This window comes from Photinus pyralis, unplaced genomic scaffold (assembly GCF_008802855.1).
Source record: "Photinus pyralis isolate 1611_PpyrPB1 unplaced genomic scaffold, Ppyr1.3 Ppyr1.4_LG8, whole genome shotgun sequence".
NCBI lineage: Eukaryota > Metazoa > Arthropoda > Insecta > Coleoptera > Lampyridae > Photinus > Photinus pyralis.
Genome location: NW_022170819.1, coordinates 29,320,550 through 29,346,319, shown reverse-complemented (window position 1 = coordinate 29,346,319; position 25,770 = coordinate 29,320,550). Strand labels below are relative to the sequence as shown.

General features: G+C 38.1%; 5 protein-coding genes across 12 annotated transcripts; 2 read left to right on the top strand and 3 right to left on the bottom strand.

Moving 5' to 3' along the window:
• The first annotated feature begins 1,802 nt into the window (after positions 1 to 1,802).
• On the top strand, positions 1,803 to 3,591 carry LOC116178629 (translation initiation factor IF-2-like). Of its 4 annotated transcripts, none has more exons than XM_031498181.1 (17): positions 1,806 to 1,953; positions 2,001 to 2,070; positions 2,116 to 2,160; positions 2,207 to 2,260; positions 2,307 to 2,360; positions 2,409 to 2,462; positions 2,508 to 2,558; positions 2,611 to 2,655; positions 2,702 to 2,734; positions 2,785 to 2,838; positions 2,891 to 2,941; positions 2,994 to 3,044; positions 3,098 to 3,142; positions 3,187 to 3,237; positions 3,290 to 3,334; positions 3,392 to 3,427; positions 3,477 to 3,591. In XM_031498181.1, coding segments are annotated over exons 1-17 (744 nt in total). In that variant the 5' UTR covers positions 1,806 to 1,950; the 3' UTR covers positions 3,479 to 3,591. The 4 variants fall into 4 exon arrangements, with proteins under 4 accessions (XP_031354042.1, XP_031354043.1, XP_031354041.1 ...); XM_031498180.1 differs by having other exon boundaries at positions 1,808 to 1,953; positions 3,389 to 3,427; XM_031498182.1 differs by lacking the exon at positions 2,409 to 2,462 and having other exon boundaries at positions 1,803 to 1,953; positions 3,389 to 3,427.
• A 3,777-nt stretch (positions 3,592 to 7,368) lies between these two features.
• Positions 7,369 to 8,456, bottom strand: LOC116179061 (mast cell protease 1-like). The gene is made up of 5 exons (XM_031498768.1): positions 8,371 to 8,456; positions 8,131 to 8,321; positions 7,913 to 8,079; positions 7,592 to 7,866; positions 7,369 to 7,544 (listed from the first exon to the last, which is right to left on the bottom strand). Exons 1-5 carry the CDS (start codon positions 8,404 to 8,406, stop codon positions 7,422 to 7,424), a joined length of 792 nt encoding a protein of 263 aa, XP_031354628.1. The 5' UTR covers positions 8,407 to 8,456; the 3' UTR covers positions 7,369 to 7,421.
• Positions 8,457 to 10,565: 2,109 nt separating this feature from the next.
• LOC116178927 (mast cell protease 1A-like) lies at positions 10,566 to 12,922 on the bottom strand. The gene is made up of 6 exons (XM_031498587.1): positions 12,748 to 12,922; positions 12,624 to 12,701; positions 12,476 to 12,576; positions 12,258 to 12,427; positions 11,949 to 12,214; positions 10,566 to 11,902 (listed from the first exon to the last, which is right to left on the bottom strand). Exons 1-6 carry the CDS (start codon positions 12,775 to 12,777, stop codon positions 11,774 to 11,776), a joined length of 774 nt encoding a protein of 257 aa, XP_031354447.1. The 5' UTR covers positions 12,778 to 12,922; the 3' UTR covers positions 10,566 to 11,773.
• Positions 12,923 to 17,338: 4,416 nt separating this feature from the next.
• Positions 17,339 to 21,806, bottom strand: LOC116179834 (mast cell protease 1A-like). Of its 5 annotated transcripts, XM_031499686.1 has the most exons (9): positions 21,644 to 21,806; positions 21,444 to 21,587; positions 21,007 to 21,387; positions 18,392 to 20,282; positions 18,260 to 18,337; positions 18,109 to 18,209; positions 17,894 to 18,063; positions 17,584 to 17,849; positions 17,339 to 17,532 (listed from the first exon to the last, which is right to left on the bottom strand). In XM_031499686.1, exons 4-9 carry the CDS (start codon positions 18,419 to 18,421, stop codon positions 17,383 to 17,385), a joined length of 795 nt encoding a protein of 264 aa, XP_031355546.1. In that variant the 5' UTR covers positions 18,422 to 20,282; positions 21,007 to 21,387; positions 21,444 to 21,587; positions 21,644 to 21,806; the 3' UTR covers positions 17,339 to 17,382. The 5 variants fall into 5 exon arrangements, with proteins under 5 accessions (XP_031355546.1, XP_031355544.1, XP_031355547.1 ...); XM_031499684.1 differs by having other exon boundaries at positions 21,007 to 21,587; XM_031499687.1 differs by having other exon boundaries at positions 21,135 to 21,587.
• A 190-nt stretch (positions 21,807 to 21,996) lies between these two features.
• LOC116179598 (facilitated trehalose transporter Tret1-like) lies at positions 21,997 to 24,862 on the top strand. Its single transcript, XM_031499396.1, has 6 exons — positions 21,997 to 22,109; positions 22,736 to 22,839; positions 22,889 to 23,107; positions 23,160 to 23,556; positions 23,605 to 23,739; positions 23,790 to 24,862. Exons 1-6 carry the CDS (start codon positions 22,031 to 22,033, stop codon positions 24,311 to 24,313), a joined length of 1,458 nt encoding a protein of 485 aa, XP_031355256.1. The 5' UTR covers positions 21,997 to 22,030; the 3' UTR covers positions 24,314 to 24,862.
• The last annotated feature ends 908 nt before the right edge of the window (positions 24,863 to 25,770 follow it).

Genomic DNA, 25,770 nt, shown 5'->3' with positions numbered 1-25,770 from the left:
GTATGACATCAATGCTAGTTCTGAGAGCACTTTTACACCCCTTACAGATAAACAGAAAAATCAGGATCAAAAGCAACCGAAATATTCGAAGGTTCGAAGTAGGCTGGAAGGAAGTGGTCCACCATCACCCATGTTCATCTTGGTCAGTCCACTTCCGGGATAAGTCAAGTATTGGAAGTTGGAACGGCGGCGCATGGAAATGATGCACGTAGAACTCTCAGGGGGGTTTTCTGGAAAAGGCAACGGAGCCATCGCATAATACTGGGGAGTATTTCATGCCCTCCAGACCCCCGGTGCTTCTTTCTTCGCCATAAAACGTTTAGACCTCAGTACTCTAATAGTTTTTCAGAAGATAACAAAGGAGAACTTGACGACTCTTTCTTCTTATAACCCGCTCCAGAACTCTCATGGGAGTTTTTCTGGAATACTGGGGGGGTATTTCATACCACCTAGACGCTCCGGTGCTACGGTCTCCGCCACAAAACGTTTAGCCCTCAGGACATCTCATAGTTTTTGAGAAGATTACCAGATCATCTTATCCTGAGTATTGCACAGAATGTAGTAGCATGTTTGAATTCTTGTATTTAAGTTTGGTGCGTGTTTTGCAGTTATTTTCGTTGATGCGCTGTGGAGAGTGAAGGTATTGTACAGAATGCAGTACCGGGGAGCCTGGGAGTATGGAATGCCGCTAAGAAAAAGAAGATTCAATCACAATTTCTGGAAAATCACAAACAACCCACCAGAGGAAAACTTGATAGCTCTCTTTTCCTACATTTTTTGGAAATGCAAAAAGAACTAGGTACCGTAAAGTTGAACAGGAATTACCGTAGTCGCTTAAAAAGAAAAAAATGATACTAACAAAATATGAGTTAACGGAAACGATACGAAAAGGGCTTAGGCTCTGGTTTCTCAAATGACATTTAACACGTAAATACACATAGGGCATTAACATCGGGTATTCGTACTAGGATGGTCTGGGGAGAATCAGGATCAAGGACAATGCTTGCTAACAGGAGAAGCGAGATCGCGATGGAGCGAAGACTCCGTACGTCGGATGCAGATGGAGATTGGTGCAGTATATTTCTTGTAATATAAGATGAAGGGGGGAGGGGGTTGGCTGTATGTGCTGTATGGCTCTCGGACTATCCGAAGTTTTCGAAAGTTTCCAACAAGATTCTAAAGAGTTCAATAAATGGGAAAAAACGAAATCCGAAAGAGCGGAAGAGTTCCATGACTCTGAAGAAGCTCAACAGTAAGGAAAATATACAAATGATACAATGAAGATTTTAGAGAATATGGAAAGAAACAAAAGTACCTGAAGAATTGGAAGACCCTAAAGCAACCGAAATAGTGGGTTATGGGAACTTCTGGCGGTTCACTCATAGAGGGTTGGTTTAGGAAGGGCTGCATTTGGGTTAAGCCTGAAATCATTCTGCTAGGAGACTGGCTGAATCTGAAACATTTAAATCTACGGCACAGAAATTGCGAAGAAGATCTGCACACATTGTGCACTCACTGTAACTGACTAGGCTAATGGTAACCGAGCTTAAGTAGCGTAAAATTACCCTCCTCTTTTATTCCCCGAAGCGTTGACACTGAATACACCGAAAATTAATTTCACGAGTGTCCGCCTAATTTTCAAATGATGTAAGAGTACCTATATACAAGGCCAGTCACAACTAGGCAACTACCTCAATATTTAAAAAGTAAACAAATAATCGTTACAAGATTTTTTATCTAATGTACTCAATGCATTTTAATTAAGACGTTTCTGAATAACGATATGTATCCGACCATTTTTTGTTACTAAAGCGACATTACGTAAATCATGTTTTTTTAAAGCAAGAGTGAGTGTATTGTAAGGTTTTTTTTTGGTGGTCGAAATCGCTATAAAAGTGAGTAACAATGCAAGGTCGATTTTAGTTCGCAAATTAAATTCTAAGTGAGACAATGGTAAGATTTGTAGAATTATGGAACCTTGATTATTAGGGAACTTTCAGATATTCCCCTTGCTCGCAGTTTCCTTTCTTTTACTCCCCTACACCATCGCTTACCCACAAGCAGACATACGTAAGTACAAAATCGACGTCACATTATCTATCTGTTGTATTACAGCTAATTTGAAAGCGAACGAACGGGATGGATCCGATTTTGGGCCGCGTATGTATAAAATTGCGTTGAATCTTAATTGTGTGGTCGTTTTCAGCTGCTGGAAAACCTAAACCGGGAGATAACGGTGATGGCTCAGATTTTAGACCACGTACGTAAAGACATTTGCCCTATGTCCGCTGTATACTCTGTTTTAGCAAGTGGAAAGCCTAAACCAGAGGGTGGTGGCGATGGATCTGATTTTGGGCCACGTATGTAAAGTTTGTTTAATATCTATTTGGTGTAGGGACTCTTTTTAGCCGGTGGAAAGCCTAAACCTGGAGGCAATGGCGACGGATCCGATTTTGGGCCACGTAAGTGCAAAACCGACACTACATAATACAGGGGGATAATTTTAGCACGACCGTCGGCGATAGATCAAGGTTTCGACGGGACTCTTTTAGGGGGATGTACGTAAGCTAGATACAAGTCCATGCGGGCTTCACAGTGTTTTACTTTCAGTTCCCGACTACGACCAGGGGTTTGATGGATCGCAGTATGGACCACGTAAGTGACTAACTAACAAAGTCAGAGACTGAGAGTTTGTTTTCAGCACGGCCTAATTCCAACTGGGGATTTGTTCCACGTATGTAACAAATTTACCACTACCTACAAATTGTGTTATTTGCGTTTTAGCACAATATCGGCCAGGATTCGACTACGGTTTCGACGGCTCATACTTAGGATCACGTACGTAATTCGGCAAAAGTTTAGATCTTAATTTAGATGTTAACAATTTTAGCACATAGACCAAGTTATGGTTCCGGTTTTGACAGTTCCAACTTTGGGCCACGTTAGTAATTCATCGGAGCTAAAACCACGCTTTTTAATTTAAACATTTTTAGCGATAAGACCAAGCTATAATTCCGGATTTTATGGTTCTCAATTCGGACCTCGTAAGTGATTTGTAGTGATCCTAAAATGTGGATCTAAATGTTAAAACTTTTAGCAAATAGACCTAATTACGGTTATGACGGTTCCGACTTTGGACCACGTAAGTGTTGTTGGAGAGAGACCCTCTGATTTATACATTTTCAGCTGGAAGACCAAACTCAGATTCCGAATTTGACGGTTCACAATTCGGACCCCGTAAGTAATTCGTAGCAAGTTTAAAACGCGATCTAAAAGGTAACACTTTTAGCAATAAGACCAAATTATGGTTCCGACAGTTCCGACTTTGGACCACGTAAGTAATTTGTGAGGTTGACAGCTCAAGTTCTAATTTTTTACGCATTTTTAGCAGAAGAAAGACGAAACTATGACACCGATATCATACGATGTACGTAGGTATTCTTATAAGACGTTTTACAAAGATTTGAAAATTTTAGGAGTGTGATTTTTCTAGCCGACAGCCGTAGTTATTGCTAATAAGTCAAATAATAATATATTCGTTGTACATTTGTTAATAAAGTGCTTGTAATCGCATTCATCTGAATAATGCAACACCTGATAATTGTTTATTTTTTATTATATGGTCTACAGTATTGCACCGATTCAACCGACTCAATTACACCTGAGTTAAATCATGAGCACAAATAGAAAAATTTGAACAAGAAAACTCTATCTGGGTCGTACAATGGATTCAAATAAATTCACAATCAATTGATTGACAATAAAAGTAAAAAAAAATTATACGCAATAACATGAAAATAACTATGAAATATACAGGGTGACTCGTTATTAGAAATTCCAATCTTGAAAAAATGTGAGCAGCTAGCGATTAAAATCAAACTTTACCAGGAGAAATATTAGCGTGCAAAATACACAATATAAGAAAATCTAGCAAAACCTAAAAAATGGCGGTAGAAAAGATTCACTTCTATCCTATGAGCCGTGGAGTTGCACTGTCGAGAGGATTTGTTTGAAACTTTCGCCAGGCATGCAGTTGTTTAGTCGCCTCGCAGTGGCCTCTGCGGTAGGGCTATTCTTTCCCGACCCTACGCGGGAAGAAAATCTAAGTGGAATTACAAGCGAAATACTTTGCACCTACAATAATAGATGCACACGAATTGAAAATGTATAATAATCTTCTAGAGCATACACAGTGTATCCCAAATAAAGCCAACACAATTGTTAATTTCGTATTACTGTAGCTACCAAGTCATTTAAGTACCTACGGAAATATGTGTCGTAAGTTGCAAATCTCAATTTTTGTTGAAGCGGGTCTATCTAGAAAAATTCAGGTGTTGTGTTAACCGAAATTTTAAAGCTAGATCTGAAAATCTGTCAAAGCTACAATGAATGGAAGCAAGAAAAGAAGGTAAATGCAGATCAAATTTGGGACGAATTCCTAGATTCCCTAATATCAAGAGATAGTAAGGGACGCTTAATTCCACGAAATCGGAGAAAGACTGATATTTAAAAGATCCTCTAAGATCTTTTTGATCTTGGTGCCAAAAAGTCTTTCCAAAATGGACAAATGTCAAAAGATATTTAACTTTTGGTATCCACACACAGTTACAAAGAAGGAAAAGCGCCTTATATGGGTTTACATTACATAGATTACGATTTCCAAAAACGGGCATCAAAAAAAGCTCTTCAACATCGGAGCTAGAATTCAAAACTCCTGTTTCTTTTGTCTGGGATGGTTGGCTACACTCAGGCAGCAGCCGATGCACCTTGCCAACATGAACCAGATGCATTCTTAAAACTTTTGCAACAAATGTGGCAACTAAAACCAGTTGATTCAAAAGAATTGTCATTTTTTAAGAAACGGTCTGCACATTCTTGCATATTTTAATACGCAACCACCCTGTTACAATTTCTTGATAAAAAATACAAAAAAAATAAACAACTTATTAAAAGTAACTAAAACTACAAAATCAACTAGCACAAAAACTAGAGTTTTTTAGTGTGATGTTTATCGATGTATATCACTGATTTATTTTTTTTTATTAGAATTTTTTGTAACGATTCGGAGTGGCACATTAATTGATATCCTTTTGTTTATTTTTTTTAATTTATTGTTTTGTTTATTGTTTTTGTTTTTTTTATTGAAGATATGTTAATTTACTTTGAATGTGATCCGACATTTCTTCCATTAAAAACATGTTTATTTGTTGAATATCTTCGTCACTTGATGTCCCATCTTTTTTCTTGACTTGGCCCATTTCCTAATTTAACCGACTCTAGCACTGATAATAATTGTAAAGTTGGTAAGCCATTGTCTCATACACTGTCTTTCCCAAGTTTAGCTTTAATTCGACTGCGCAAACCGCTATAAATCGCTATTGTATTTGTCAAGGGCATATAATTTTTCCCTACAAGGTCCCCATCTTTAAGCTTCACTAATTAAACTTTCAATTAATATTTAATTCGTTTTAAGATTTAATTATTTTACTTATTTGTTGCAACTTAATTAATGGAAACTACCTTCGAATTAAGATAATGAGTGACGGGTGCAATATTCTACGAAAATATTAGCGAACTTTTTTTTCGTTTTACACTCCTTTGTATATCGTTAATTACTCAAAATTTTGTTTACGAAAGTTTTGTTGCCGGGTTGCACAATAATATCAATTTAAATGAACAGCAGACCAAGGAAGAAATGGATAGGACTTTTTACAATCAAAGTTAAGTTGATACTTAGCGATACTGCTGGAAAAATAGAATTCCGAGGTATAGTTGATTTACCCATAATCGTCAACGAAATTGGCAATCAATAGTTTATGGGTCAAAGGATTTCGTATGCGTCGTTAACAGCTAATACTTCGGGAAAGTTATTGGCGACAGTCTGACCCGATACAGTAATCTTAATGTTTTTACGTGCCCGAAACGTCTCGGTCAGGATTACCCATGATGATATCATCAAAGTGTTTGGCGTCAGGTTTATAATTTTTCGGGCGTTTCACAGAATGTTTTAACAATAATTAAAACGTGTTTATTTAATAATCCGAAATTCTATATGGAAAGTTTTACATCTTGAGTGGGTGAACGAATTAAAAAATTCGCGGAGAAGAACCTGAGGGATTACACGTGGAAAAGTTTTCATCATCGAGTATCCGTACCTTAACATGAAACAGTCGAAGTAGCAGAATAAGTTAAAGGAGCAAATGGCGGCAATTAATTAACCGCATAGCAAAATAAAAATTAATGTAATCGTATGAACGAAAATAAATCAAATTCAAATGTGCAGAACGGAGTTATAAACCTCCTTAAGAAAGGAATTAAATTTTTCCAGTTAATCTTGAATCTTGAAAATAAACAGTTTATGAGACTGACCTATAGTACGTAAAATATGCAGACGCGTACGTAAGGCCGTGTCAATTCCATTCGGTTGAAGGACCTAATTAATTCGCACCACGAATTTAAATCTCTGTCGCTTCAATCGCATCAAAAGCGACAAATACTCACAATCTAGGATTTAACAGTTCAGGGGACACGTTTCAATAAAAAATCAGGCATCACGTTATGAGACCATAGTTCCAAAAAATCCAGGGCATCTAAATCTAGGGGAAGACTCGGTATTTCAGCTGCGCATCGAAAAAGTAAAAGGGGTGTCGTTAGTCTACTAAATTACAATTTTTGATTTATATCCGACAACCGGGTTTTTAAGAGGAGGAGGGGATTTTCTTTGAAAAGCAAATTTCTTTACAAATCAGTGGGCTGAAAAATTAGGATCCAAGGTTCAAATGAATTGGTAAAGGAGGGATCGTAATTACCCTCATATTTTTTTTAGATCCAAGGGATAGAAAATTACATTCAAATGGGGGTCCAAGTGGCCACTGTGAAACCGATATTTGTCTCAACATTGAGGCCACGATAAGCAATGCCCTTTCCATTTGAAATTTTTTATATTTGAGTTTATATGGGGAGGGGGAGGGTGACAAGGGGTTGATTTTTACGTAGAAATGTGATCCACTGAAAACTAAATTTGGCGTGTTTCACGGCCTTTAGCCTCAATATCAAATGATTTATTAAGGGTGGATCGTTTTAACTGCAATGCACAGTACATAACTCCTTCGAGGTGTTTGGAAATGTGAAGTAAACAGGAAACAAATCGGGGGTTAGATATGCTTGTTAAACAATGATAAGAGATACAGTTAGTATTTTCTATATGATCTGTAGCAGAGGCTTTGGATAGACGGGTGGATTACTTTTGATTTGTGTTGAACTTGGGCATCAAGCATTCACAACGATTTCATGTGATCCGGGAACGATAGTCATCCGAAGTTCAAGCAATGAGCGTTATCGTTCAGTGCTGGTCGCTTATCAAAAGTATACTTTTTGAAATGATTTAATCTTTGGAGTACATTATCGGGCATTGAGTAAAATCACAATTCGATGGTGACGTCTGTATTGGAACCAATCCAAAGTAGGTATCGATCAATCCGTGTGTAAATTTGGGGACTACGTTCCGTGCCGTTTATAATAGTCGTTGCTGCTGCGATTCCAACCTGTCGAGTTGATATTAAAATGATGACATAATTCTCCACGTACATACCTGAACTTTGCCTAAAACGAGAGGTGCCCCAATGTCGCTAATTTCAAAATATCTCTCGGGGTCGGTGCCGCACAACTGTCCAGAATTAGTGCGTGGAAACTTCGACCGACATTCAGTATGATGCCTGATGGTGATCTCGGCGAAACGTAGTACGGTCAGTTCTGGATCAGAGTTGCCGTCGACGTTTCCCCATCCGCTCACTTTGGCCACCTTTCCTATTAGGGGCTTTGTAAATAAATAGCTATAGCGTGGTAATAAGGCAACTTGTATGTACTCTAAAAGAACGAGTCAGGGAGAGAGTTAATGTTTAGGCACTTTTACCATTGATTTCAGCAGATTGATTCAGGCGCACCACGGCAATATCGTTCAGGCCATCTGCATTGTAAAGTGGATGCGCAGTATAAGATACTCCCTTGTACTTTCGTCTTGTAGGCTCCTTCTTATCCTCAACGTTGTAGACTCCCATTATTACGGTAATATTGGAAGAACTGCAAAATGGCGAAACTAACAAGGGGGAGAGATTTCCACTTAAAACTCACTCAACAACACAATTGGCAGCTGTTAATACATAAGTGGGAGAAATTAAAGTCCCCGTTCGAAAAAGGGTTTCAGACTCGGGAAACTTCACTATGAGATCTGCCTGGTAAGGAATGGAGTGTTTTTCTGCAACCTCGCCACCTGCAATGCGCAATGAAGGTACCGCCACCTTAACAGCCGAAACGCTTGCCCCCTGGAAAGGAATGTTTTTAAATGACGTTTGCTCTTATCCGCGAACTTACAATTGATAGTAACAGTATTGCGCGTAAAAGTGCCATCTTCGAGAGCAGTTCGTAGACAAAGGTTTTTTCTATTGAAATCGTTTGCTTTTATATCTGCGTTTATCGCGATAAGTTTTTTAAGTATGTACTTACGAAATATATTCCCCTCCCTCTACCAGACTGTCCCGTTCGCACCTTACAGGATTGTATGATTAGTATTGTTTGTCATCTAATATCCCAAAGGAAGAGAAGGTTTTGTCATTTACCTGCAGCGAGACAAAACGCAGTGATATTTTTGTCTGATCTGTCGTTTCGGTTTCGTTTCCACTACACTGATGATGCGTTCGTAGGTTTTTAACCCTTCCTAATTTACCCTTTTACATTTTCTTCCCATTTTTATTTGTTTCAGTAAATTTCGCTTTCACAGGTTTTATTTCCAAATTTTTAGTTTATTCAACATAACAAAATTTATACATATACCGCTTCATAGCGAACGTGAACGAAAGTATGCCTGGAAGAAGAGCGACAAGAAAGTGTGCATTTTCGAAATAAAAAGCCAGTGATGCCGAGTTGTAAAGGGAGTTTTGGGCAGACAAGGTTAGACCTTCAAAGAGTTCACACGTATTATTATTCTGTGAGAACCGCATAATTGCGATAATTCTAAGGTCATTTTCGCGAGCGGTCACGTATTACGTTAGGTGCGACCACATACCGGGTGGTGCCTAGCGCGACGCAGCATAGGGATTTCAATGGTAATTTCTTTATAGCCAATTACTAGCTCCCCTAATTATTTTAGAGCAAAAGTCTAAATATGTTTCTTTTAGAGAAAAAAATACTGCATCTGCTCATACTTTTAGTTATAATTTTCCGTTTTTCAAAACCGTAGAAATCGACAAAATAAAAAGGTTCATTTTACAATCAATCAAATATGCCTTGGAATTACCTAAAAAAACAGCGATCACGTTTCATTACTTGCCTTTGAAGTATATTAAATTTATACTTGTTTATAAATTAGTTAAAGAACTGCAAGTGCAATAACGTTCAAAATGCCCGTCAAAACCATCAGGAAAACGACAATACATTCAACGTTTTGGCTGCAGTAGCGGAAAATCCGAATATAAGTTTAGGAACAAATCTTCTTCAAATCAGTTTTTTTTCTTCGATTATGTAGGTACTCGAATTGCGAAAAATGATAAACATATAGTATGTGATGCAGATGCAGCATACATTCTCTAAAAAAACATTACCATAAGATGCCTTTTATTGCGTCGGTTAGTTGAAACAGAATTAAATATGAAAATCGTTCGACGTCAAACAACGATAACTTAGATGCGATGCGCTTGCAGTTTGTTAAAGATTCCAAAGCATCACTGATTTATAAAAATGTAATTTTTATTTTCTCGATTTCTACGGTTTTGAAAAATAGAAAATTATAACTAAAAGTATGAACAGATGCAGTATTTTTTTCTCTAAAAGAAACATATTTAGACTTTTGCTCTAAAATAAATAGGGGAGCTAGTAATTGACTATAAAGAAAGTACCATTGAAATCCCTATGCTGCGTTGCGCTAGGCACCACCCTGTATAAGTATCGGGTTGGGAAAAAATTGATTCGCGATTGACATTTTTAGCTACGTTGCGAGAAATTTCTTCGCGTGAGTGGACAGATTTTGATTTTTTTCTGAATTCATGAATGTTCACAACGTGATATGTCAAAACTACCCCATTTTGCAACAGTAGGTAAAGGAAAAATCTATCAGGATTTTTTTTACCGTTTCGTCTGGCCTATGATCACAATTCTCTCCGTCATTCGAATCACCAATACCTTGTTCGGATGTTTTTGAACATTCAGAATGATCTGGATCTTCTCTTCACTGATCACTGATTACAAAAAACTTGGCTGTTACAGATAGACCTCCAGATTTTTACTTTCTAAGAATCAGTCATACCTCGGGAACACTCCGTCAATGAGGTTGCATGCGCACGACTGAGCGTCTGATACGAACAATTCCATCCAGCTGGAAGCGACGTGGTCTGCGATAAAAATCAACCTTTCATCTTTAAGGCCTTGGAGTAGCACCCCGAATAGGTCCATTGATGCTTGTTCCAATCGTTGCGTAACCACAGGAGTGTGCAGTAACCCCCGCCGAAACAATTTCGGACGTAAGATACATATTTCCTCATTCCCACCCAGTAATATCGACTGGTGATGCCATCATGAGTGCGATCGCCACCATAGTGTCCTGCTATTGGAGCGTCGTGATAGTCTTGCTGTCTTTCTGCTGCGAGAACGACAAGTTGGGCATCCTCCCACTGATTGTCAGGGGAATATCGGTAGAGCACTCTTTGGCTCATGAGGTAGCCTCGTTAAGTTCACCGGGAATAGTCAGCAGGACAGACTTCGGACATCTGGTCTACACGAGGCGGACATGGTGGGCGCGATATCGTGTCGGCCACTACGTTGGGTTTCCCGGGAATGTACTGCAAGGTCAGGTTGAGCGGTTAGAGGGATAGTGCCTACGGAGCTAGTCAGCCAGTTGGGGTCTTGATAGACATCAGGCACTTGAGGGGTTGGTGGTCCGTACCTAGTGTCGTAGGTACTCCTTCTAGCAAGAGCTTCGCGTTCCGTCGACGAATAATTCCTTTCCGCGTTAGGAAGGAAGGAAGTAAAGTGGTTCTGGTGAGTTGGAAGGCGGATTTCATTTCGGGCAGTTGCCGAGCATAACCACTGGTTGTCCACAACTGTAACAGCTGATTGGCTGTTTCGTAGTTGCCTTCGTGCACATTCAGGTGTGGATGCGGTCGAGGTGGTGGATTCCTGCCTCTTGCACTTGCGACACTCTGCCCTTATGTATCCATTGTTATGGCAGTATGAGTAACGCTACTTCGGTTCGATCGCTGACTGAACGATCGATGGAGTTCGTGGCGGCTGTGTCGGACCATGCTCCATTTTCTATCTTTCGGAGTTCGACGAGGAACTCGGTGAATGTGGTGGCCCTGGTTCGACTATAGTATTGCTGATCAGAGCGTGCTTTTTAAATGTGGTCTCCTTCTCTCCCTAGTTGGAAGGATATATTTTACGTAATATTAACGTGTTGATGGTCGATTTCACACCTTGCACCCGGTACGTGCTGTACCGTGTAGTAGCATAGAGCTTGATTCACGTTCTCTTGTAGGATTCTGATAAATTCTTCACGGTGACTCGTAACTTTACTTCATATTGAATGTATTGCGTTCTTGGACCTTTGATAATGCCAATACCATAAACATTTACGTAAGTGCATTAGTTAATTCAATAAAAAAGCCAGTTCTTCATTACAAATCCGTAGCGATCTTTTACACAAATACAAGTTAATACAGAGATAACTATAGTAAAGGCATAAATATCTTTTTCAACACATTAACTTTGAAACAACACATCACGATTAGCAAGTCTCTTTAATTTTGACATCTGTATTGTTGTTAATCCACGATAAATAGTGATCTACTCTGGTGTAGATTTGTGGGTTACTTTCTATTCCGTTGGTAAAACTGGTCGCAGCGGCAATACCAATCTATTAAACAATCATTACTGGTAGTAATGAGAACCGTAAATTATACCTGGACATCATTCAGGACGAGCGGAGCACCAAAGTCGGTGACATGAAAAAGTGCGTCAGAAGGTACGGGGCACATTTGAGCCGAATCGGGGTGTGGAAACTGTGGAAGGCAATCTGAAGGAGATCCGATGGTAATATTTGCGTAGCGCATCTTTGATAGTTCCAAATCGCAACCGGCGGACACGTTTCCCCATCCACTCACTTGTGCCTGTTGACCGATGAGGTCCTTGTAGCGATGTCTCGGCAAAATCACAGGTTGGACGAATTCTACAAGAAGACAGATATAGCATTTTCGGATACTAAGGCTTACCATTAACTTCAGCCGAGTCTTTCAGATGAATTACGGCAATATCGTGATAGCCTGTGCTTTGGTTGTATGAAGGATGAACAACATAAGTGTCGCCTACGTACGTCCTCCGTGTAGGTTCTTCTTTGTCCTCGGCGTTATATACACCCATAACTACTGTTATGTTGGACGAACTGAAGGAGAAGTACGTCATAGCTTATCCACTAGTCTTGGTATCTTACCCGACAACACAATTGGCGGCTGTCAAGACATAGTTGGGCGAAATTAACGATCCTGTGCGGTAACGTGTATCATCGTCTATGACTTCTATTATAAGATCCGCCTGAAGAAAAAACCTGTGCATTATTTTTGGGAGGTGTGTACACGTACCTGATAAGGAATTGAGTGCGGTTCCGCAATAACGGTACCATTGCGCGATAAAGCCTTCACTGCCCAAGCACAGCAAACCTAAAGGAAAACAATTGACTAGATCATTTCAATTTTACTTACGTACCAACGTCAATACTGTTACGAATCGCGCCATGATAGAAGTCGGTTTCCAACACAGAAATAACTCAAAATCGTAATCCGCGGATACCGCAAATTATGTTCTACAGATAGCGCGCTAAATTGGTACATTTTCTCCTTGAAATCTGGAATCGGCTTGTGGCAGGTCGGGTATCAAAATCGAATCAATCATTTTTTTACTGGTGTAAAATAATCAAAGTTTTAAACACCTAGTAAGATAATCCACGTTATTGGTCAGCACCAATGTGTTCCCATTACTCACAGAAAACTACTTAAAAAATGCTGCTGACAGTCAATATTACGACAACTGTACAATCCAACTCCAAAAATTAAAGAACTTTTCCAAATTAAGTTTCGTTCCTCACATAAAAATGGAAAACTTTATTATCTACTTTAGATTCTTTAACATCACCGTAATGATCTGCGGTTTTTAACTGGTAAAATATACAAACAGAAATTTACAATACTTCTAGCTCGTCCTACTTGAAAACATCGGATATATCTAGACATTCCTGCATGATGAGTATATTACCCTAGGGCAGGATCAGCGTTTTTGGTAATTGTAGCTTCTGTATGAGACATGGACAGACTTCCAACGGCGTTGACAATTGGAAAAAACGTAACCCGTACCAAATTAAATCGGTCCTCGTTCCTTCAAACAATGACCACCATCTTCGCCAAGCCAAAGATCTAGATTGGTGTTCGTACTCGCCATATGAATAAGAGTTTATATATATGCACGATGCTGCAACAAACGTACTGCATTATTACAGAGTACACAATAGTACACTTGCATCTTTGGTTTACACTGCAAGCTTGCCTTGGCTAATACGAAACCGCCGCCGCATTGGTGAGGTTTGACCTTGGCAACAATTCACGCGTTGGAAGAAATTGTTATTCAATGTTTCCTATTGTAAATTTAGTCGGTAAGAGTTAAATTTATTTAATTCAATTTAGTTTGTATGAGATATTTAAAAGGGGTAACTTAAGGAACATTTAATCAAAATTTGTGCGTGAGTTTAAAGTTTTATCTGGTCAGAAGAAATGTTATCGGACAAAAATTAAATTTTTGACAAACAATGTCACGTGCGAGATAAGCGATGCAGATGTTTTACCAGTTCTGGCGGTGTAGATGGAATTTACGATTGTCGTCGGGAATAACGATGTTTATTTTATTAGAGGAGGTGGTTTTTGCTTAAATAGGAATAATGAGGTGTAAACGAGGTTGTCTCGAGTTATTTTGAAAGGGAGCGTAATTGTTTGTGGTGCTAATTTTGGTATCGGTGGTCCAGCACGCTGTGCAATTTTAAAAATAAAAAAAACGTAACCGTCCTCGTGTTAGTTAAATAATGCGGAAGCAAGTGTAATGTTGTGCAAGAAGCTCTACACATGAAATTTCGGTTTTAAAAAATTTCTGTTATCAAGAATAAAGAAATAATGTAATAGAGTCTTACCACCCGAGCAGCGACAAAACTATGCATTATTGTCTTCGAGTCAGTTGTGATGTTTTAAAAGTGAGTTGCTTTGGTTTCTGAGCAAAACCTGTCAGATTCGTATTAAAGCGTGTTTCGCCGAACAAATATTAACAGGGTAACTTAACGACCTTAAAGACTAGACTTTACTAAGTGAACCCTATTTAGATCTCCCTTCAGTTTTTCCGTGTTCATTTACGCAACGAAACCAATGAAACCAGATGCGTCCAACCAATGAAACTAGTTACGCAAGCAGTTTTACTTATTGAGACAACTTATGTCCGTCCACTTGCGAGGCTGTGACCTATTTTTGACGAGTTGCGTGACGCTAATAAGCTCCCCAGGTATCATCATGAAATTAATAAAAATGGCTGCATGGCACCTTAATTAAGCGTTTTCAACAAAAAATTGCGGAAGAAGCCCTACATTTTCCACAATTTTAATTAAAAGTTCACTTCATTTCGTTGAATATCGTTGAATAGCAGTAAGTGGTTCTCTATATGTTTTACACAATTCATGTGTACTTTATGGGCAGCAATTGTCGTGCTTGAAATACTAACAAAGTGTAGGTACCTCTGAAGATGTTTTACTACAACGTTATTGCACTTATTGTTTTCAATCTTGTAAAGGGCCCTATACACGGTACGATTGATCTATGGAGGATGCGAGAGATATTCCTTCCCCTCTAGATTGTATAAGGTGGTGGATGCTAAGTAGCGATTGACATGAAAAAGACGTTCCAAGTTAATCGGCGGTCGCCAACAAACAGACGATCTGTGGAAGATGCGAGAAATATTCCTTCCCCTGTCGACTGTATAACGCGGTGAATGCTAAGCAGCGATTCATACGGAAAAGATGTTCAAAGTTAATCGGTGGTTGCTAACAAAAAGGCGATCTATGGAAGATACGAGAGATATTCCTTCCCCTCTCGATTATGTATAAGGCAGTGGCTGATAAGCAGAGATTCATACGGAAAAGGTGTTCCAAGTTAATCGGTGGTCGCTAACAAAGAGGCGATCTATGGAAGATGTGAGAGATATTCCTTCTTCTCTCGACTGTATACGGTGGTGGATGCTAAGTAGGGATTGACATGAAAAAGACGTTCCAAGTTAATCGGCGGTCGATACAAACGAATTGGTATACGAAACATGCAGAAAGTGCTCGGGGTTTCCCTTCTTGGTGTTCGACACGGAGAACTCGATCATTGCGAGATGCAAGATGCAAGAAGTTAACATAACCTCCCACAAAAATTAGCTCCCACCTTTGTTTATTAAATAAGTAAAGAAAGCCGTCACTTAAAATTTTTCAGTTTCACCAACTCAAGAATAACGAAATATAAGTAACATAACACGAGATTTCAACGAAATGAAGTGAACTTTTAATTAAAATTGTGGAAAATTTAGGTCTTCCGAAATTTTTTTGTTGAAAACGCTTAATTAAGGTGCCCTCTAGCTATTTTTATTAATTTCATGATCGTACGTGGGGGGCACTTATTAGCGTCATGTATCCTTTTTGACGAAACCTATACGAAACCGGTCACATGTCGATCCCGCATTGACCAGTTGCGTGCGATCAATGTACGCAGGGGTTCATGGGTACATTTTTTAGTAGTTTTGCTGCGAGGAAGTAGAAAAATATTGTTAATCAAAATCGGGGCAAATTTATTTAAGGTCAGAATAGTACCAAATAAATTGGCCATAGCGATCGCGTTGTTTACCAACGGTATGACAATCATCTATAGTTACCAAGGCCTACAATTCTGTTTCTAGGTGGTCCCGATAATTTGTTAAATTTATCATATTTTACTCGGACTTGACCGCAATCTCATCATTTTAAATCGTTTAAAACTTAAGCAATTCATAAGATTGGATACAATTAATTAAAATTGCTATCTACGTAACGATAGGGGTTAATCTAATCCGTGTTGCACAGGAGATTTCATTTGCAGTTTAAGATTTACCCCCAAAAATGTTGATAGAATTTGACCCACTTATCTGATGAGGAAACTGCAAAACCAGCAATAGCGTAAAAAAACAAAAAAAGTCTATACACATCTTTGGAATTGGCTTAATCCTCTGGTAGATATCTAAAGTAAAACTATCCACAAGCGGAGGCTACTGTTAAAGAAAGGAAAGTACGAAATACGGACATAGATTCCAACTGTTAATAGTAAGAATAAGCAATCAAATTTCATTAACTTTACATGCGACCGTATGTTAATTATCAGCAGAGAATTATTCTTTAATCAACAATTACACTTGGATTTGCAGTTAGGAAGCCTTTCACTAAGAAAATTAGATTTTCTCCAATAAAGTTTGTATGTTAAAATCACATTTTTGCTGGGCCCTCTAGCAAAATCAGTAAGCCAATTAATATTTGAGCAGCAAATGGCTAAAATTGAATATTGCAAAAAAGTGCATTTATTCGCGATTGGAAACGTGGGAAGCATACATTAAACAGGCATCTTCTTATCCTAAGCTATGGGATTATAAATAAGCTGGGATATACTTCAATTTAAAATTGCTAATACTGTGTGTAATGCAACTAAGCAAAAGTAATAGTACATTATATATCAAGGTAGAGAAGTACAGTATTATTGGTTATAAGGTGCGTGGTATATATACTATTTTTTTCACTACTAGCACTTGAAATCCTCTAAATTAACATATTATATTGATAAGAAAATGAACGGTTGGACAGAATTTTTTGTTTATTAATTTAACATGTCAATCAAGTACATAGAAGTACAAGTCAAACAGGCCGTATTTTGTTCTGTCATTGAGATATTTTCAAAGAGTAATTTCGTTCGAATTTTTTCAAAATGTGATAATTTTAGGTAAGTATGTAATTTCTCTGGAAATGGCGGATGGTGGCAATTATTCATTTTAGAGAACTTGTCTAAACGTTTATTGAGCGAAATTTCGGGTTGTGTTTTCTAAAAGTGACAGCGTGACAGTTCTCATTATTGACTACTAGTTAATAATGTCCACATTATTAACCACTTTGGACAAATGCCGAGAAAGCCTACTTTACAAGTGGAAAAAAGTTTAATAATCATGTCATTAGACGCTAGTAGTGAAAGAAATAAACTACAACATAATTAAATAATGCGAAAAAGGTATATTTTTCGAGATATAAAAGCAATTGAACTAATGTACTGCTAGTCGATGGTCTTTCTGCTGTTCAATTGTAACGTCCGTGTTGTTCATAATCCATGACAGGTAAGGATCTACTCTGGTGTAGATCTGTGGATTAGTTTCGATTCCGTTGTCAAAACTTGTTGCCGTAGCAATGCCAATCTACGAAGGATCGATTAATATTCTTTGTTACACATGGGGGTAGTTTTTTACCTGGACGTCTTTCAGCATCAGCGGAGCTCCAAAATCATAAGTTTGAAAGTATGAGTCGGACTGTGCAGGACATAATTGAGCAAAATTGGGATACGGAAACTGTGGCAAACAATTTGAATGAGATCCGATGGGGATGTCTGCGTAACGCAAGAGTCTGTGGTCCAAATCGGTGCTAGCGTTAACGTTTCCCCAACCACTTATTCTTGCCATTTTTCCCGCAAGATTCTTATAGCGATGATCCGGTAAAGTTACAAGCTGAATGGCATCTAAAAACTAAACTTAGACGAACGTCAGGTAAGCTATGACTTGCCATTAATTTCAGCAGGTTCGAACAGGTGGATCAGGCCAATATCGTGATAACCCGTACTTTTATTATACAAAGGGTGGGCGATAAAAGCGTCACCTAGATACGTTCTCCATGTAGGTTCTTGTCTATTCTCAACATCATCCACACCCATATCCACCAAAATCTTGCTAGCACTAAAATACTAAGTGAAATCACAATTACAGTGTTCCGTCCCTTACCCATCACCACAATTTGCTGCCGTCAAAACATAGTTAGGCGAAATCAACGTCCCCGCGCAATATCGAATATCCGAATCGATAACTTCTATCCTCAGATTTGCCTGTGAAGAAAAGGCTAAGAATCGCCTTTCTGAGAGTTAGGGACTCGTACCTGATAGGGAATGGCATGCTTTGTTGCAATTTCACTGGCTTCTGGTGACAAAGACTTCGCTACCGAAATGCAGCCGACCTAAAAGGGTACACACGTATTAAATTTTGAAAGCTGACTTCCCTGTAGACATACAAACGCCAATACTACTAGCAGTCGCGGCATTGCTTGCAACAAAAGTGATCAAAGCGCTTTATCCGCCGGTTTTATACCTCAGATAAAATACGGTTTGATAACACGCCGATTGCTAAAACTGTGAAGGCTTGCCTATAAATAGAGTGGTTTTGGCATTTTTAATTTCATCAGGATTAGACACGTATAATCAAACGGCCTAAGTAAAGCGCAATCAAGAATTACCGGCGAACTGAATATTTTATTAATGTAACTGACATTTCGTCTTGTAAGATTCCTATTGGATTCTTGTGGTGTATCAGCGCACTTAAAATGGTACGTGGTGGTTCGCGAAAATCAACTTAGCAACATTTTCAACACTTCAACTTTACAGAGCGGAACGAAACTTTTAGGTACGAAGAAATCGTGGCAACTGGTCTCGCTTTCCGCAATATCTTGGTATCGCTTGTTATCGTCAGACGTATTTTTGTTCACATTCGCTATGAAGCGGTGCATGTCTAAATTTTCATATACTAAACAAAATACAAATTCGAAAATAATACCTTTTCATTTCTAAACCCCCGTTACATGATCTAAATCTGGTGGGTTTTTATAGGTGGCCTTTGTACACACTTGATTAGGGGAAGGAAACGAAGTCGATTGATTAACTGTTAAAGATGACCACCTTAACTCATTACCGCCAATTCGTAGGCCGGTATTGTGAGATTGAAAAGGTAGGGATGAAGTAGAGATGTTCTGTTTTTGAGACACTAAGCGGGAAAACGTGGTCAGGAAATCCAAGCTCAATTAAAAGAACTCGTATTTAAAGTTAGAGCAAAAACTGCCCGTCAGTCCAAAATGGAAAGTCTGTAAATACTCGAATTCCAAAAATATGTACTTTATTTTACATTTTGGTGACGCGCATTATCAACACGGAAGTGTCGTACATGGCACATTTTAAAATAAGTCTACAAGAAACAATTAAATGAGTTTCGGTTTGACTTTGCAGTGAGCTTATAATAAATTATATTGCGAGAGCGGAAAGTTGGTTGAAAGCAGACGATAAAAATTGGCGGCTCAAAGCCCGATGCAAAAGAAGAGATAATCCAAAAAACTTTAGCAGAATCCAGGTTTCGGTCTATATTGTCCAGCTTTAAGTCAGTATTGATTGGTACCATCGGGAAACCATCGGCTACAGAAAACGCTGTAATTAAGGTAACAACATTCTTTTTGATTTGTATTCAAATAACTATCGGTTCTCCGTACGAGATTGAATTAAATTTTATTGAAAGTAATCAGAAAAATTCTTAAAGGAATCGATCTTTTTAAATTTGCTCAAATGAGAACAGTGTGTCGTATGAGTTAATTATGCCTCATATTTAGAGAAAATTTGGGAACTTTCTTTTGAAACTGTGTTGTCAGATAAAATGAGAATATTCCTATAAATGACTTCAATTTTGTTTACTATAAAGTGATGTTTTCTTTGTATGTTTAAATAGTAGGTAATAATAATTTGATAGTTTTCGAACACTTATTTGGGTGGATGCCCACCAAGGATGTTCTAGACTACTTGCACCACCACCACAGCTAAACCCGACGGCCCGAACCGCCCGCGGCCACATCACCGACTCTCCATTTTTTGGCCGATTTTATGGCTTTGTATGCTATTTTATGTTACCCGGTAAGTGTGAAGTTGGATGTGGTTAGGTATACTCACTTCCGTCGACTAAGCCCTGATCTTTCGGGCTACTACGAATACACGGGCAAGTAGCAGTACTCAGGACCGATTGGCTACGGGCGAGCTGATATTAAGGGTTGTAATGGCTACGGTGTAAAGAACCAAAATTTAAGGCCCCATTCTGGCCTTCCTGACAGCTGAGGTAAGCTTTTTACTACTCTAAACCAGCGAAATTTCCTGAAAGAAATGATAAAGTTAAAATATAAAGTAAAATACAAAATAGGCAAGCAAAATGAATTAATTAATACTTTCAGCTAAATTTAATTTACTCGACGTTAGTTGCTTGCATATTTGAGCAAACATAATTCTAATTGCAAATAATTGACCTTAGCCGAACGCGTAATTGCGGCAACCTAAATTTTAAAGTCCGTAAATCACGTCCCAACGGTATATTGTAACGAAGTTACTCGCTTTCCGCCTTGACGTTATGACCACATCGTATATTTGAGGAGACGACCAGCTTTTCTGAACACCCGGTATCCTATATCCAGAAGTGTTTTAAATTTGACGCTTCGTTACTTAGGTTCTGAATTTACTTATTTGCTCTAGAAGACGAGGGGCGAGCTTTGTGTGTTTTCATTTTGTCTTATTAAGTTTTAGGTCTTTTAATTATCAATTTTAGTTTTCCAATGGTAACGAAACCTGAAAGGTCGTGCAGTTTAAGGAAAATATCAACGTGATAACAGATTGCGCCGCTTGACTTCACATTCCAAGCATGGACTAATTACACTAAAGACTTTCACTGTAAATGCGCCGTTTTACCGCTCTAAATATGATTCAGCGATGGGAGTAGAGATGGCGCGGCTTGTATTTTAAGAAAATGATAATTTTATGCTACATGATTGATTACAGGTTACATTTGTTTCAAGACTAAAGAAGTGTTGGTATGCAAATGTACTACCTAACTTTTTTAGTCTATGTTCCAAGGAACAAAAAGGCATTGTTGGACTGCCGAATTTGGAGATTATGTTCCGACTATTTGGATAAATATAAGTAGCCGTAATTAGGTGAATCGATTACGGTAACAACCTCCGATTAAGTCGAGATTACACCGGTCGAAGTGCTCGCCGTCATTTTCTGAATCCGTCCGATTCCTGGGAGCGCCGTTCTCAGTTCGAGTTACCTGGAGCACTGCCCTTCCGAATCCTCACCAAAAGCAACGTTTGCGAATCTTCTGGTGGAGTCCGAAGCAGTCCTGTTCCGCCGTTTTTTGCCGCCGTCTTCCGCCGTTTTTTGCCGCCTTCTTCCGCCGACTCTCATCGCCGTCATTATCTACATAGATCTTGTAAATTATAGCTGGATATTTTGTTCTTACTGTCATTAAATTTCATTTTGTACCTGTACAGTTACAGTGTTTTTTTTGTGAAGAAGAACCGAAGTTACCCTTTCGGAGAAAGTTCGTCGCAGTATATCCTTAATGGAAGATGCATTTACTTCGAGGTAATTACACCACACGCAAGTTTCATGAATTATAAAAGCTACCTGCAAATTATTATGGATTTAATTCAATTAATTAATCTTAAATGAAAAGAAATTACCTTGAAGTGCTCCTATGGTAAATTGACGAATGTCTGACAAAATTGAACATTTTAACTAACCACACGCTACGATTGACTTTGATTCACTGTCTTCTCTGGAGTCCTACCCGTTCCGTTCACAAAAATGTTTGATTTTTTTTACTATAAATCATCTACGCCTTGCAACGGGTCGATCGTAGACAATTCTTTTTATGATTATTTAGAACAAATGTGCTCCAAATGAATAGTAGCCCACCTAACTCTTGTCATATTACCAAAAACGTATTTCGTAATCTCCTGTTAAAAAATGACCTATTAACATATCAGTCAGATTAACCGACTACTATTGATAAAAATGAATGTTGCAAAGTCTAGAGTTCATATCGACTTAGCTTTCAAATCATTAAGATGTCAACAGACGAACCTTCAGGTTCTGGTAGTACCAAACACGGTGTCAGGTACCTGCAGTACTCCTCTGCATTTTCTGGTAAGCGCCACGCGTTGCATCCACGGACCTCTTAAAAAAAGTAGATTTCCAATCACCCTATGATGATATCATAAAAATGTTAGACGCCATCGCGTGCTTTTTTAAGTTGATAGTGACCGATCCTAATTAGCTTTATGTTGGTAAAACTTGAAAAACTAACCTAGTTTATCTACTTAAAATTGCACCTTCTGAATACTGACCAGCAGTATTACTGAAAACAATTACGGTACATTCCCCATGCCTTAACTTAATTGTGTAATTTAATTACATAACCCAACTTTTTTTAGCGGTAATTTAATTGTATGTTAATCAATTATATTTACTTTGTGTAATGGAAGAAATATTTGAAGCGGCGATTATAGGTGGTACATATTATGACGGCAATGGTTCTTTGATATTTTAAAATATCTTAATAGAGATCACCTCTAAAATTTCTAAAAAGGTCATAATAATTTTACCATACTTTAATTAATTTTAGGTTAATTTTACTAATTCAAATCTGTCACTACCAACATAAAAAAGACGCGATGGCGACTATCGCATTGTAGACAAATGTGGCTTTTTGGTCCATTTTTTTTAAGAGGTCCGTGGTTGCGTCCCAATTTTTACAGCCTTTTAATTTATAGTTGGCATTTTGCAAGTGTCCCAATACGTTAACCTAGTATGGGGATCGCCGACTCTGCCACGATTGCTGGCCCCAGACTCTCCCATTGGAAAGCCGCTTACTTACGTTCGTGTCAAATTATCGTCGTTGCAACATTAAATTTATACAAATTTAGGATGAAGCTTCCTGGGTAATGTCGATAATATATCTAGGCGTAGTGCTTGGTGGTCTATTGCTGCTGCTGTTACTGGACAGGCTGGGACCAAAAAATATTCTTTTAATCGGCGCTGTGCTTACTATCGTCTCTTGGATTATCGTGGGGTTCGCCAAGTCCGTTGCGATATTAGTGGTTGGTCGAACTATTGCGGGCATTGGAGATGGAATTTCTATTCCTGTAAGATAATGGGCCAGACAATTAATTTTTTATAATGATCATTTCAATCCAGTGCGTAAATATTTACATTTGCGAAATAGCAAGTAAGGATATCCGAGGAAGGTTGGGAGCGATTCCTGCACTACTTGGTATAATTGGAAACACCTTCATCTTTGGTGCAGGACCGTATATAGAATACACAACCCTCATATTAGTGTGTGCTAGTTTTCCAATTATTTTTTTGGTATTATTTTACTTCATGCCCAACTCGCCGTATTTCTTGGTAAAGACGGGAAGAAGAAGAGAAGCCAAGAGAAGCCTAATAAAATTACTTGGTGAAAGTACCGACTCAGTAGTAGAAAAAGAATTGAGAGAGGTGGAGGAAACAGTGAAAAGTGAGACTGGTGGACTATCTCTCATCCAATTACTGTTATTGCCTAATTTCCGAAAATCGCTACTGATAGTATTTGGTAACCTTTACGTGTACATATTGTGAAGTAGTCAACGATGAGTTTTAGTTGCCCATAATGTCATTAATTTTTGTGGAGTTACGTTTATATCTCAATATCTTCAAGTTATTTTGGCGTCCAGTGGGATTCACATGTCAAAGGAATTGACAAGTGTGGTGTATGGTGTTGTTCAACTTCCTGCGGGTATACTACAATAGCAGTGGATGAAGTATATTTTAAAATTTATGTTTCAGTTGTACTGGCCGGAATAGTAATGGATAAATTTGGACGAAAACCGGTATTCTGCATTTCTTCCGCGGGAGCAAGCATCACTTTAATTCTCCAGGGCATATACGTTTACTTTCAAAGAATAATCGACTTAAAGAGCGTGTCTTTTATACCCGTAGTGTGCCTAACTTTGTACAAGTTTTTTATTTGTTTTGGTATACTGCATTTGCCATACTTTTTCTCTGGCGAATTATTTACAACAAACACAAAGAAAGTTGGAATATTCATCGTTTCGACGTATTCTTCGGTTGTCGTTTTCGGAACGATAAAACTATTTGGGAACAACTTCGACGCGTGGGGCTTGCACAACATTTGTTGGTTTTTTGGCAGTGTATGTTTCTTAGGGGTATTGTTTTCTTTGTTTATATTGCCGGAAACCAAAGGAAAATCATTCGCCGAGATTCAAAATCATTTAGCTACTAAAAAAGGGTACTCCTCCCCTCGGGAGAATAAGAACACCACTGCAACTAATGAAACAACTATGATGTAATTACAAATTAGAAATGTGCGAACTGGAGCTGTAAAATCAAAAATGAAGAATGAGGAAGAGAAACTGAATCTTTGTGCTTGCTTTTCACTAATTATGTTAAACACTTCTATCGCAAATAAAAGGAAACTGTGGTTGGTAGATACAATATATATATAAACTTGTAACAAATATAGCAAACGTGCTCCTGGGAGCACTGAACATTTTATCAGTTCTTCCTTGGGGGATGATAAACAAAGTATTAAAAACAGAAGTGGAAAATACGACACCGTTGGGGAGTTATCTTGTCCATAGATGGACGGACGGACGGACAGAAAGTCCAAAATCTAATGAATCGTTGCGTAATGGGCTACATTGGGCTTACATTTGTTTTGTCTATTGGTCAAAATGGAATATACATCTAATGTTAGAACGTGAGTTCCAAGTAAAATTTGTAATAAATAGGTTTCCAGAATATTAACATGTTCGAACAGATCAAAATTTATGGAAGAATGGACAATTTGCTATATTAGGCAACCAACATGCTTAATAAAATAATAATGAAACGGTAGACGTGGAAGTTTTTTTTAAATTATTTGTACCTATAACCCTTTGCCATACGTGCTGCTTACGGAATTGGCATCAAACTCAAAATGCAAGTCATAATTAACCTAATTTAAATGTGGTAACGATGAGTTTTAATTGGTGTGATTTTCACATCTCTGGTCGCCTAAAAACCAATACTTTTGTTATAGCTTTTTCTTATTTTTAGCGCTAGAGACTTTTATAAAAGAACAAAATATATACTTTTCTTTTTCATTTAAAAAAAGGTGCAAATCAGTACATTTTGAATACGTTCACAGACAGAATACTAGTAAATATTTTATTTTAAGAAATTATTCGAATAAATATGGAATTGTGCCGGACAAGTGACAACAAACCAAGATGGTGTAACGGTAGTTTTAAGTTGAAGTTAAATTTTGTTCGATTTTTAGAGATTTAGGGATTTTTGGAAATTTTAGAGGTCTGACTACCTTGGAAATTACATCACAGAAATTCACAGAGTATCAAAATTCAGCGGGTCGAATAAGTTTTCCAAATAAATGATGATCTTAGTGGAAATTTAAAGAATGAATTTTCCAACCGTTGCGTCGTTTAATTTCTATGAAACATTGTTTTTTAATGGGTTTCAAAGAGCCAAGAAGTATGGGATTTATATCATATTTCGTCTTCTTAATTAGTGCTATTGGCTTACAATTGCTAGCTCAGCATTAGGTCACTCTCTGTATCAGGAGTAGATTAGTCAGTAAGATTTCAATTTCTTCTACGATTTCATGAATAGAACGAGCACAGTTGGCACAGTTTAAAAACATAGCGGCCTTAGTGATAGTAAAAAGTGACAGTTCTTAGTAAAAATAATAATAGAAAGGTGTGTATTAATAGGAGCAATTAAACACTGTGGATTCGCATTTGGTCGTGTT